General features: G+C 42.7%; 1 protein-coding gene across 7 annotated transcripts in view; it reads right to left on the bottom strand.

Moving 5' to 3' along the window:
- Positions 1-14,446, bottom strand: part of AKT3 (AKT serine/threonine kinase 3) — a 221,104-nt gene that overhangs the window by 61,926 nt on the left and 144,732 nt on the right. For all 7 annotated transcript variants that reach the window (XM_077344810.1, XM_077344802.1, XM_077344821.1 and 4 more), the window contains one exon: positions 10,400-10,465. In XM_077344810.1, the coding sequence (XP_077200925.1) occupies positions 10,400-10,465 (66 nt within the window). The remainder of the gene's footprint in view (positions 1-10,399; positions 10,466-14,446) is intronic.

The following is a 14,446-nucleotide window of genomic DNA, read 5'->3' as shown; positions in this document are numbered from 1 at the left end:
GAAGCTTTAAAAACTCACTGTGACCTTTTCCACACCGGGAATCTGGCATGACTCACTGCTCATCTGGTTGTGGACCAAATTCCTGGTTCTGCATGACATTGGCGCCAGACCAGCACCATCCCTCGCCTGGCCCGATTCAGGCCCTCATTTGTCCTACTGCAAGGGAACACGGATTCTCAGTAGCAACAGGGCCTATGTCAGGCCTGGGCTGTGTGCCTGAGGAAGACTCAGGCCATCCTGGCCTGGCTCCTCCCAACCTCCACCCAATGTATGTAATCCTGGTGGCTGCAGGGCATTTAGAAAACTTTTAAGACTGAACTATCTCAGGAAGCTAAAAAATGACCGAACTGAGGCTTTTATACTTGGGTCACATTATAAGACAAGATCAGAAAAGACAGGAATGTTAGGAAAAGTTGAAGACAGCAGGAAAAGGGAAAGACCCAGCATGAGAAGGATCGACTCAATAAGAAAGTCATGGCTTTAGTTCCCAAGACATGAAAAAGGCTTTCAAATATAGGACATTTTGGAGGTCATTAACTCATAGGGTCAACATAAGTTGGATATCACTTGATAGCAACAACCGTGGCAAACAGTTCCTGTCTTAACAACTGGAACTGCAAGAATAGAAGGTGCAACGACTTGGCCCTGTAGAAGAAGCAACTGATACTTGACAGAAACTTAAATAACCATTTCTTTATTTAATTTATAGTCTGCTTGTTTTGTGATACTCAGGAGAGGCTACAGATGTGAGCCTCCTCATAAGTTTTTATGTGATTTGTCAATGAGTTATTGATTGGAAGCTGTCTCAGGAGTTTTGCTGATGACTGGGACTTAAATAAATGTGTTCCCAATTTCACTTGTGAGTGCTGTTTTGTGTCCAATGCACCCCATGACATGGATGTTATCTGCCGGGGGTTGTCCCCCTCCCACACTAGCTTCGGCAGTATGAGCCTTCACTTTCAAGGCAGCACCCAGCACCCAGAGTGTACATGAATGGAAGGGGGAGGTGGATGGAGACTACTCAGCCAAGCTTACTAGATCTCAATTCCTACTCTTAACAAGTGCCTGGGCTCACCCATTCCCCCAATAGCGTAAAAAGTTGTACTAGCAGTATTCTGGCAAGGGTGTGCAACATTGCTGCACCAGCTACAGTGCAGCAAAACAAAGGCGCAAAACGGATCCCCAGTGGGATCGTTAATTGAGCTGATGTACCGCTGATCAGCTCCCTAAGCACTCCCCAACCACGCCAGACTGCACTAAGATACACCTAAATGGTAACACAATAAAATCACAGTAGCACTTTTAATATATATATATATATATATATATATATATATATATATATATATATATATATATATATATATATATATATATATATATATATATATATATATATATATATATATATATATATATATATATATATATATATATATATATATATATATATATATATATATATATATATATATATATATATATATATATATATATATATATATATATATATATATATATATAGTCTGACGAAGAGTGCTTGCACTCAAAAGCTCATGTCTTGAATAAATCTTTGTTGGTCTTATTATTATTATTATTATTATTTGGATTTATATCCCGCCACTCCCCATAGGCTCGTGGCGGGTCACAGCAGTCCTATCCCCATTAAAATACCCATTAAAAGACTTTAAAACAATCCCAACATGGCGTAACTTATTATTCCCACCCCTGCTATCAGAGCGGCAGGGAGGGTGGGGAGGAGATGCTAAGTCTGGGGGGGGGGAATGTTGGCACTCATTCGCTGACCCCGGCCTCAACCAAAAACCCGGCGGAAGAGCTCCGTCTTGCAGGCCCTGCGGAAAGCTGGTAAATCCTGCAGGGCCCGCAGCTCACCCGGGAGCTCGTTCCACCAGGTAGGGGCCAGGACCGAAAAGGCCCTGGCCCTGGTCGAGGCCAGGCGCGCTTCTCTAGGGCCAGGAACGATCAGGAGATTCTCCCCCGCTGAGCGTAAAGCCCTGCGGGGGATGTAGGGCGGTGTTAAAGGTGTTACCGGATTCTGATTGTATTGTGCTACTTCAGACCAACATGGCTACTCATTTGAACCTAAATAGTAAGTTTCAGTTCACACAGAACTTTTTAAAACTGTGTGCCTTTTGGCATAAGTGGAGGGTGGCAGCTGATGAAAAAAAGTGCTGTAAATTAATTATTTTGTTTTTACAGAATAGAGTAATGATTCAACAGCATAAAATGTTAGGGTTTTTTTTAATGGTTACCAAAGCAAGCAGTATTAGCAGAGGTTGACAACCAGCGTGTTTTCCAATATATGAGAGGAATCAGTGCATTCACACAGGTATAGCCAAATTTATGAGATCACATCCCAATAGCTCATCAAACTTTTAGTTCCCAGCTTGCAACCAGTGGAGACAATGTGAGCCAGAGAAGTGGGTACTGTGTAAGGGTAAGGAGGCATAGAAACCTCTCAGCCTAACCCTCCAGCAGCTCTAACAGAAAGACTATTAGGGGGAGGGGTGGAAGATTCACTAACAGATTCTCAAACATGCTTCAGTGTGCAGCACCATACTAAAACCAGAGTAGTGGTAGACAAAACATACTCTTAGCCCAGCCCTAACCACTAGTAATCCCACACTCTCCACCCACTACCCCAACTCTCCCTCCCCACCCCCTTCTACTACCCTCCTCATTCTACCTCCTCATTATTCCATCTTACTGACCAAGGTTGTTTCCTGGATCCTACCCTGTATCTGGGTGGCTCTCCAGTATCTCCAGACTTGGTCACAATAACCCTAGGACTAGCCAATTAAAAAACACTAGAACTAACAAAAAATAACACTGAGGACAAGCTAACCCATTTAAAACTTCAAAATCTAGCTTATTGATATTGAATGTTTGGGAGGAAGCATTTGGTAGGGGCAATGCCCGGTTCCGATAGGCTAACATATCTCAGTCTCCACTAGATGGGGGCAGCACAAAGCTCCTTGCTTGTGAACAACCAAGTCCCCTGCAACTGCTCACTGGCCAAAGCATCTCCTAGTCCTCGATCCCACCAGATAATATTGGAGGGACATGGCATTTTGTGGGTGGAGTATCTTTCACCAAGCTTTTGATCAAGGCCAATGAAACAACACCAACTTGAGCCCCCAAAGGCCCCTCCACCACCTGCACCCAGCAGAGACAACTCTTGATCCAGCAAAGCTTGCAGAAAAAGAAAAATTGAATTAGAGTTGTAGAGTTAGTGGTTATAAAATTATTATATTTACTGTTAGAAATGTTGTAACTTCATATAGGTTCTTCTACTGTTAAAAATGTTATAAGTTCATAATCATGATGTTCACTGTATTGTATTAAGAATCTTCCTTGTAAACCACCCTGAGCTGCAAGGTTGTTGTTGTTGTTATGTGCGAAGTCGTGTCCGACCCATCGCGACCCCATGGACAACGATCCTCCAGGCCCTCCTGTCCTCCACCATTCCCCGGAGTCCATTTAAGTTTGCACCTACTGCTTCAGTGACTCCATCCATCCACCTCATTCTCTGTCGTCCCCTTCTTCTTTTGCCCTCAATCGCTCCCAGCATTACGCTCTTCTCCAGGGAGTCCTTCCTTCTCATGAGGTGGCCAAAATATTTGAGTTTCATCTTCAGGATCTGGCCTTCTAAAGAGCAGTCAGGGCTGATCTCCTCTAGGACTGACTGGTTTGTTCGCCTTGCAGTCCAAGGGACTCGCAAGAGTCTTCTCCAGCACCAGAGTTCAAAAGCCTCAATTCTTTGACGCTCGGCCTTCCTTATGGTCCAACTTTCGCAGCCATACATTGCAACTGGGAAGACCATAGCCTTGACTAAACGCACTTTTGTTGGCAGGGTGATGTCTCTGCTTTTTAGGATGCTGTCTAGATTTGCCATAGCTTTCCTCCCCAGGAGCAAGCGTCTTTTAATTTCTTTGCTGCAGTCCCCATCTGCAGTGATCTTGGAGCCCAGGAAAATAAAATCTGTCACTATCTCCATTTCTTCCCCTTCTATTTGCCAGGAATTGAGAGGGCCGGATGCCATGATCTTTGTTTTCTTGATGTTGAGTTTCAAGCCAACTTTGGCACTCTCCTCCTTCACCCGCATCAACAGGCTGCAAGGTAGGGCAGTATATAAATGTAATAAATAAATAAATCTCTCTTATTTTACCTACCAGAAAATATGTGGCTATTTTTTCTAGAAGAATTGTATGAACAATTGTTTGCAAGTACTGAGGAAGCAATTATTTTATTCTGTTAGCTACCATTATTAAGATTCAAGTTGCCATTCTTAATTATGCTGCAAGATAGCTGGCAAAATGTGCTATGCTACCTATGACCACAGTTTTAACAGGGTCAAAACTAAACATTTTTCTCTCACAGATCTCTAATTTTCTCAGTGTACACAGATGCCTATGTATGTAAGTTTATACAGTTTACAGATACCTATGGAGTAAGGGGTAAACCACAATCCACTGCCAGTTGATTTACATTAACCCATTTGCAATCAAAATGTCTGTCCCTCTCTATCATTGTATTCTGCCTGAGGGTGAAGACTTCTCTTTGGTATTCTCAATGAGGTTCCAACTTGTCCATGGGTCTTTGTGTTGTGTTTAAATGGTTTTTATTTCATACATTGATATGCTCACCATAATGCAAATTGGGCTACACAGAAGAAATATGCAATCACATCTGCAAAACCTAGTGCCCTGGCAATTACATGTTTCTTCTACACCACTGGTAACCAGTACGCGCCAACAGCCCTCAAAGTATTCAATGGGAAACTAAGTGTTCAACTGTTCTATGGCATCCCTATTTGGATCAACGCTTTTAACCAAGCAGTCGAAAGTCTCCAATCTTCTTCGTAAAATCCTTGGGACCCCAAACTGTGTCTCTTACGCAGTCCTATGTCTAGAAACCAGCCAAAGACTATTGGAAACAGAGCATGGTTAACAATCAAGTTCTGGCTTCACATTCATTTTAGATCTGACCCCAATAGTCCCTCATGCTATCTGAACATGAGTCATCTAAGACACATTGAGGGAAAAATTAAATCTATAGGGATATCTTTAGACTCCTTGTATCTGATATCTGAAAATACTGCATTTAATTCAATCAAACGCAGACTGTTAGACATAGAACTGCAGGAACTTAGCAGTAAAACTAGAAACGTTTGCTCGCCATTGTGCATGGGGATCTCACCAAGCTCTCAGCCCCTAGCTGCGTACTTCTACCATCTAATCATCCCACAACAGCGTAGAACATTCATGTTAGCTAGAACTAATGCTCTACCTTCTGCTGTTCTATATGGGAGATTACAATAGATCCCGTATTCAGCTAGGTTGTGCCCATGTGGACAATGCTGTATAGAATCAATTACACACGTTTTCTTCCATTGTCCATTTTATTCTTCGATCCGAGCTAAATTTCTTAACTCACTGCTGTATAAAAGAGAACTGCATTCAGATGAATGTAAGACTCAGTTTCTTTTGACATCCCAGAACCCTGATATATTTGAACCAGTTGCAAAGTTTTTATATCTTGCCATGAGAAATTGTGAATCGTGATGTGTAGAGGCAGTGGCAGCAGCAGGGGCAGGGGGCACAGAGCCCCACCGCATAATGGCAGGAGAGTGGCATGCCACTATCCCACCATTGGGGGGGTAATAACCCGGTCAGCTCCACGCCTCCACAGAGCTGACCAGGACATTTGGTTTTCCAGCATGGACACCGTAGAGGAGAGAGGAGCAGAGCCGGGCCCAAAGGCCCTGCTCATACATTATGCATGGGGCTGGGCTGGTCCAGCCTCCAATGGTGACCATGGAACCACAGGGAACACGGAAGAATCTGTGTTCCCCTACTGTGGGCCATCTGAGGGCCTGAGTCAAGCCAGGAGGGCACCGGGTTGGAATCATGTGCAATCAGGGATTCGCGCCACTGCCCTGCCATTACCAGCCTAGACGTTCTGCCCCATGCAAAATGGTATCTGAAACAAAAGCTAGATATTCAGAGGAATGTGTCAATTATGATATATCATTAAAACACTATTGCATTCCAGAGATGTAGTAATTTCATTTTTTGTTTTTCTGCTTCCCAAAACTCCTCTAGTGGTAGTGGGGAGTAATGGCAGCCATATGGAGCTAAAGTAAGTATAGGGCAGAGACTAATGTTGAGTAGGTGGTGATCGATTGCCACTCCATGTACAGAGGTACTTAGAGCAGCAACAAGAGCCACATGACAAAGATGTTTAGAGTTGCCAGCTCTGGGTTGGGAAATACCTGGAGATTTTGAGTGTGAAGCCTGGGAAAGGAGGCATTTAGGGAACACAGGGTCCTCATCAGGGTACAATGCTATAGAGTCCACCCTCCAAAGAAGCCATTTTCTCTAAGGGAACTGTTCTTGAAAGATCAATTGTAATAGTGGGACACCTCCAGCCCCCACCTGGAGGTTGGTAACCCTGATGATTTTCGCATGACAGCAAGGCGGCCATGCCCATCTGCTGTCAGCCAGAAATAGCTGCCAGCCAAACCCCATAAAGGAAAAAGGTCTGGGAAATATTCAGGGGGTACAAACCAAGGCATTTTTGTGGGAAAATCTGGTTCATGTCCATCCCTAAAAAGGATGACTAAGGCTGTTTGATCCCACAAACCCTCAAAGAAGGTGACTCTTTGCACAGCTCTACTGATTCAAAATATCATGGTCAAGGAACAGCCTAGCAGGAGAGCTACAGCAGCACACAACATTAAACAAAAACAACCCTGTCTTCATTTTCATACTTTTAGAGCGACTGATTACAATAAAAATTCTAGAGAGACAGGGAAGATGGCTGCTTGAGCAGTTCTCCTAAGGGGGAGCTCTTGGTCCGTATAAGAGGCCGAACATATCTACGTCCAGCAGATACAAGCAAGGTATTCAAACCTTGCTCAATTCTCCTTATAAAAGCTTCGGAAAGTTCCAGAGCTCTAAAAAGGCCCATCACTGATCTGCGGAGAGAGATTCTCTAGATCGCTAATACCTATACATGACCAAGGCCAAGAAGCAGTCTGCCGTCAGAGCCTTCTCTAACAAGGATCGTCTTTTCTTTCTTATTCCTCTCTCATTTTCTGAACTGCTTTTGAAGAGACTTCAGAGTTCTCTAACTTCAAAGTCTGCTATCAACAGTGAGTAATGTTTTAATGACACTAAATTGTTTTTCTACACCTCCCCCTGTCTCGTCTACCAAGCCGCGGCAGTGAGTTCATCCTTCTCACAAAGACTTTCCTGCTTGTTTTTCTTGACTTTTTTCAAACTCTGGGGGAAAGGTGAAACATATGAACAATTTTTAAAGATAAATGAGCTAATTTGGACTGTTTACATTATACGGAGATTTCCCTTGATAATGGCTCTTGCGATATCTCTCCCAATGTGTGACTTTCTAAGCAATCAGAACTTCTGCCAGAGGATCTCTCCTGGCTGTTTGAAATATTGCACAAGACTGGCTGGTGTTGGCTTTTAAGTCTGATTTTTAACATGGCTATTTTGACTCAGAGGGTCAGCAAAACAAAGAGAAGATCTGAATGCCTTCACAGAAAATTTGTTGAAAGATATTTTTAAGGTGATCAGAAATGGCAAGAACAGGAATGATGAACCAAATGATACTGATAATCTTAACCAACTGTAAGAAAAGAAAAAGCAAGAGCGAAGAATTACAAGATTGGAAATCTTCAGCGGAAGAGAATTTAGAAGCATTGGAGATGGAGTCCTTCGGAAAGCAAGACCTGCAACAAGAACTTATTATCATCCCCCCAGATGAGGTTACCTTTACTGAAAAGACATATCTCAAAGCAGAAGCACAAAAGAACCAGCCAAAAGACATATTGGTTTGTCCTGAAAGTAATTCTTATAAAAGAGCTTCCCAGGAAAAAAATGGTCCTAATACACCCCAGATTGGAGATCAGGAGGTGCAACTGTTTCAAGAATCACTGGCAGATATTCTGTGGAAAAGAGCACAACTTCATTTCCTAAGCCTCGAATTGAGACCTCCTTAAGACGATTGGGAGGAGGCAAGGGGGGAGGGCTGACATTTTTTCTATATTCTGTTTCTATATATTTTTATAAGGATGGCATTAATACTTAAGGTAACCGCAAAGACTTTAAAACAATTTGAATTGAAGAATTTAAGAGCTGCAAATGTTATGATAAAGTGGCCTTCTCTTCCCACCCCCCCCCCTTTAAAAAAACTACTGGGCTAAAGTAGCTTGTAAATATCATGATAAAGGGGGGGTTTCGTTTTTTATTTTATTTTTATAAATACTGAGTTAAAGTTCATATTGTTTTATAAGAAATGATTAATGTTAAGTACTTAAAATATGTTGTTGTGAACAACTGCAGGAACCAGCTGATTTTCTAGCTTAAGGATATGCCTTGGTTCAAGTCTAAGGGTAATTTTTATAACACGCATTGACTGTAAATGCTGGAAATGTTATGCTATAGTGGGATTTTTTTGTTGTCGTTTTGTTTTTATATTTACAGGCAACAGACATTTAGAGTATTCAACAATACAAAACGTCAAGCAAATGGGGACTTTGGGGGGTAGAAGGAAGGATGATATTGTAATATTGTAATCAAAGATATTTTTCCTTGTTATTTTCTATATAAAATTTTTTAAAAATTATTTTAAAAAATTTCTTACCTTTGTGTCCTCTTTTGCAGGTGCCCCCCCCTGCCCATCCCTATCTGTCATCAGGGGGTATACTAAAATGAATGACAGGTATGCTGATCAGGAGCAGTGGGAGATGCCTGAAGGCTTGCTGGTTATAAAGGGAGCTAGGAATGCCAACTGACTTGCATAGGCTCCACTGAAGTACATCACAGCACACAAAAGTTGCAAAGAAAATGAAGAATGGATTATAGGAAACCTGCCCTGGAATTGGAATGACAGGATTAGAATCATTGATCTAGGGGCTGTCATTCTTGTTCCCAAGCAAGATTCCAGTCACAGGGGCTGTCAGTCCACTCTGGGGCCTGTCATTCCAGTCCTAGAGCACTGATTCCACCCCAGAGGCTGTCATTCTGTTCTAGGGCTCTCAATCCAATTTCAGAACTATCTGGGCCCAGGGACTGTCATTCTACTCCCAGGGACCATCACGTCAGTCTGAATGACATCATGCCTATCATTCCAAGCCACAGCAGGTTTCTTGTAATCCGTTCCACATTTCACTGCAATTTTTCTTTCCTGTAACATATTTCAATGTAGCCCATGCAAATAAACTGGCATTCCCGGCTCCTAATATATTCAGTGGACCATTAGGCATTCTTGTCATTTATTTTAGTACACCCTGCTGTTATGCTCTATGAAGGACATTTCAGAGAGCTGCAGGGGCTGTTTTTCAACCAAATGACACCAAAGTCGTAGCAGACTGAGTGCTGCCTGTCTGCACCAACTCTCTATTGCCCCAGCCATAGAAGAAAAGAAGGGCTCTGCTCTGTTCCCATCAAATGGGATGGAAAGGAAATTGCAGCTCTCTTTGACATATCTCCAAACACAGTTTGCTAGTTTGTGTTCCTCCCTTGCAGGGATCTGATTGGAAGGGAGAAATACTATTGCTTGAAAACTCAGTGCCATCAAGGAAAAACAGCAGCACGTGTTGTAGTCAGCTAGCAGCACCCAAACTGTAAAACGTAGATTTCTTTGGGGAGGATAGTTTATTTTCACTAATATCTAACACTATTCTGGATTCCAAATACCATTCTATATATTCATGACAATGCCCCGAAACAGCAATTTCCATATACATTTTCAACAGTAGGTTTCCTTAAGACTTTCTCTGAGGGAGACGTTTATTGTCTTATGACACCAGTTCCCAGCCATCTCTCACACACCTCCTGAAGATTTCAGCAGCCAGGACAAGCAAGTGTTATACAAGCCACTGTTAGATGTCACCTTATAAGAACTCTCCACATGCTCAGACTGAAGAAGCTGAAAGGTATTCTGCACAACTGGACAAGTCAGCTCCATGGATAAGCCAATCTTATCACAGCTAATGTAGAGTCCAAGTTGGAATAGATGTGAGAGATTTTTATCTGCAAAGTGCTGAGCAAAATAAACTGCAGCAGGCTGAAGAGCAGACCACTTCCTCCCATAGACCAGAATCCAACAGGCTCCTGACTGGAAGAGTTCTGTAGGACATAACGATGGCAGATATTGTTACTTCACTGCCACAAAGGGGACTTTAAAATGAGCTCTAGTCGGTGCCTTTTCAGATTCATCATTTCTTCAATGTTGCTCTAGTTGTCTCCTTTGTCTTTGCATCTATATCGTGATCTCTGTCCTATAAAACATTTTTTTCCATCCTGCTAAAACCTAACTGGTCCCTATAATCAACATAATTGCATTAACTTACCGTTAAAAAAGGATGCCTAGTGTTTTTCAATACTCTGCTTTCTGTAAGTGTGTGAGCCACTTCATCCTAAACAGTAAAAAAAAGTGCAGTGTTTAATACTGAATTTTAAAGAAAGTGGACAGATAATAAAAAATAAAATTTCCACTATTCGAAAGACTGCCAACAAGGTTGTGGAATGGCTTAAAATCAACATGTATCTACAAAGAGAAAGGAAGGTGCATTCCCCCACCCCCGCCCAAAGGAGTACAATAAACTTCTCATCATTCTTATTGAAAATATCTGCCCTCAGCATAGTAATATTAATGCAACATTAGGTTACCATAGTTTAATATGCTTCTTAAAATGCTATACTGCTACAATAAATTTTAAAATTGTATTGTGTGAACTGCAGTTGGCAACCTGTCCACATGCATGCTTGCTGGACGTGGTCAAACAAGAGATGACAAGACAGAACATCGACATTGTAGGAATTAGTGAATTAGAATGGATAGGAATGGGTGAATTTAATTCAGATAACCATCAGGTATACTACTGTGGGCAAGAAACTCTCAGAAGAAATGGAGTAGCCTTCATAATCAATAAAATAGTAGGAAAAGCAGCCTTGGGATACAGTCCCCAAAATGACAGAATGATCTCAATTCGAATCCAAGGCAAACCATTCAACATCACAGTAATCCAGGTCTATGCCCCAACCACTGCTGAAGACGATGAAGTTGACCAGTTCTATGAAGCCCTACAACACCTTCTAGAAGCAATGCCAAAAAATGATGTGCTTATCATCATGGGGGATTGGAATGCTAAAGTAGGAAGCCAAAAGATAACCAGGATAACAGACAGTAAAAGTGCTACACTCAATATGCCAGCAAATTTGGAAAACTCACCAGTGGCCACAGGATTGGAAAAGGTCAATTTACATTCCAATACCAAAAAAGGACAATGCCAAAGAATGTTCAAACTACCGCACTATTGCACTCATTTCTCATGCTAGCAAAGTTATGCTCAAAATCCTACAAGCTAGGCTCCAGCAATATGTGGACCGAGAACCACCAGAAGTATAGGCAGGATTTCGAAGAGGTAGGGGATCGAGAGATCAAATTGCCAACTTAAGCTGGATCATGGAGAAAGCTAGGGAGTTCCAGAAAAACATCTACTTCTGCTTCATTGACTATGCTAAAGCCTTTGATTGGGTGAAGCACAACAAATTGTGGCAATTTCTTAAAAAGATGGAAATACCAGAGCATCTTATCTGTCTCTTGAGAAACCTAAATGCAGGTCAAGAAGCAACAGTGAGAACCGGGCATGGAATCGTTGTTTTGATTGGATCAAAATTGAGAAAGGAGTTTGGCAAGGCTGTATACTGTCGCCTTGCCTATTTAACTTGTATGCGGAGCACATCATGAGAAAGGCACGGTTAGATGAGTCACAAATTGGGATCAAGATTGCAGGGAGAAATATCAACAACCTCAGAGATGCAGATGATACCACTCTAATGGCAGAAAGCGAAGGGGAACTAAAGAGCCTCTTGGTGCGGGTGAAGGAGGAGAGTGCAAAAATTGGCTTGAAACTCAACATCAAGAAAACGAAGATCATGGCATCCGGCCCTCTCAATTCCTGGCAAACGGATGGGGAAGACATGGAGTTAGTGACAGATTTTATTTTTTTGGGCTCCAAGATCACTGCAGATGGGGACTGCAGCAAAGAAATTAAAAGACGCTTGCTCCTGGGGAGGAAAGCTATGGCAAATCTAGACAGCATCCTAAAAAGCAGAGACATCACCCTGCCAACTAAAGTGTGTCTAGTCAAGGCTATGGTCTTCCCAGTTGCAATGTATGGCTGTGAAATTTGGACTATAAGGAAGGCTGAGCATCAAAGAATTGAGGCTTTTGAACTCTGGCGCTGGAGAAGATTCTTGCAAGTCCCTTGGACTGCAAGGCGAACAAACCGGTCAGTCCTAGAGGAGATCATTCCTGACTGCTCCTTAGACAGCCAGATCCTGAAGATTAAACTCAAATACTTTGACCTCCTCATGAGAAGGAAGGACTCCCTGGAGAAGAGCGTAATGCTGGGAGCGATTGAGGGCAAAAGAAGAAGGGGACGACAGAGAATGATGGATGGATGAATAAATGGATGGATCACTGAAGCAATAGGTGCAAACTTAAATGGACTTTGAGGAATGGTGGAGGACAGGAAGGCCTGGAGGATCATTGTCCAAGGGGTTGCGATGGGTCAGGCATGTCTTTGCACCTAACAATAACAAATGCAGGTTCCACGGGTTCAAACCTAGTGTTCAGAGTGGTTAGAAGCACCCCTTTCTCTCTTTCTTATTGGTGAAAAAAAAAGCTTAGATCAAACCATTTGTACTTCCATTGTGAACTGCTAAAATACGCTACAAATAAAATCACAGCAGAAAATGCTAGATGCCAGAATTAATTTATTTAGATTTAGATTTATCCCTGCCACTCCCCAAGCTAGTTTGGCTCATGGTGGTTTACAGTAAAAACAAAACAAAACAATATAGTAGAATATGATAAAAATACAACCTCTAAACAATATAACCCCTAGACAGCATCACAATAAACCACAATGGCGGGAAAATAGTCTAAAAACCAACCCCCTCCCTTAAGCAATCCCCAATACTCAACATGATTCTCGGGAGAGAGACTATGCCAAGACATCAAAGGCAGTGCCTTCACAGGGCCTATATAGGGACGGACCCGATTCCAGCCTCAACCAAATGCCTTGAGGAAGAGCTCCATCTTTCAAGCCTCTCAGGGGCCAGGAACCACAAGCAAATTCATACCCACAGAGAGCCCTGTGGGGGGCATAAACAGACAAGTGGCCCCTCAGATAAACAGGGCCCAGGCCACGGATGGCCTTGAAGGTAAGAACCAGAACCTTGAACCTGATCCAGAAGCCATTTGGTAGCCAATGTCTCAAAGCCTCAGCATAGGTTGGACATGCACCCTCCAAGATGATCTTGTGAGGACCCTGGTGGCCACATTTTGTAACAACTGCAATTCCTGGGTCAGAGACAGGGACAGGTTTGCATAGAGTGAGTTACAGAGGTCTAATCTGGAAGTGATAATTGCATGGATCACTGTGGCCAAATATTCAGGGGACAGGTAGGACACTAGTAGCCTGGCTTGGTGAAGATGGTAAAACGCTGTTTGGGCTACCTTCATGATCTGAGCCTCCATAGATAAGGAGGCATCAAAGATCATACCCAAATTTCTGGCCCCACGTACAGTCATAAGCTGGCCCCATGTACAGCCAGGGGAGGTATGCTGCCTGATCCTGCCCCTTCCTACTCAGCCACAGGACTTCTAACTTGGGAGGGGTTGAGTTTCAGGTGACTCTGCCCGAACCATCCAGACGCTGCTTCCAAATAACTGGCAAATGTTTCTGGGGGAGGGGGGAGTCTGGCTATCCATCCATCAGGAGATAGAGCTGGGTGTCATTAGAAAACTGATGACAACCCAGCCCCAAACCCTGGACCAGCTGTGCTAAAAGGCACATATAGATGTTAAAAAGCGTGGGGGAGAGTATTGCCTCCTTCAGCACCCCACAGGGAACGCAGTTTAAATTTATTTATTTTATTCATATACTGCCCTCCCCAAAGGCTCAGGGTGGTTTACATGAAGCGGGAACAATACAATTAACTCAGTTTGTAATAATGTGGTAACAGCAGTAACAATAACAATATAATGATAATAATAAACATTGCAGAACTGTAGAGTACTAGAGCATTGATTAACTCGTACTGAGGTCCAGTGATTTGGGCAGCTCTGTAATGATTGTCGGAGGGAGACTTGGGGAGGCCAGCAAGAAGTGGTGGTTCGGACTGACCTCAACCAAATGCATGGTGGAGGAGCTCTCGTTTGCTGGCCCTGTGGAACTGTTCAAGTTCGGTCAGGGCCCTGATGTCTTCTGGAAATTAAATTAAATTTCAAAGTACCACTGCATCCCAAGGTCTGGGATTTATTGAGCAAGATAGATGCCACCATTTAGCAAGTTAAAGTTAGAGAAATAGAATAGTTTTCAAATAGA

This window comes from Paroedura picta, chromosome 1 (assembly GCF_049243985.1).
Source record: "Paroedura picta isolate Pp20150507F chromosome 1, Ppicta_v3.0, whole genome shotgun sequence".
NCBI classification, from domain to species: Eukaryota; Metazoa; Chordata; class Lepidosauria; order Squamata; family Gekkonidae; genus Paroedura; species Paroedura picta.
The sequence above is the reverse complement of the archived record's forward strand: the minus strand, read 5'-3'. Positions and strand labels throughout refer to the sequence as shown.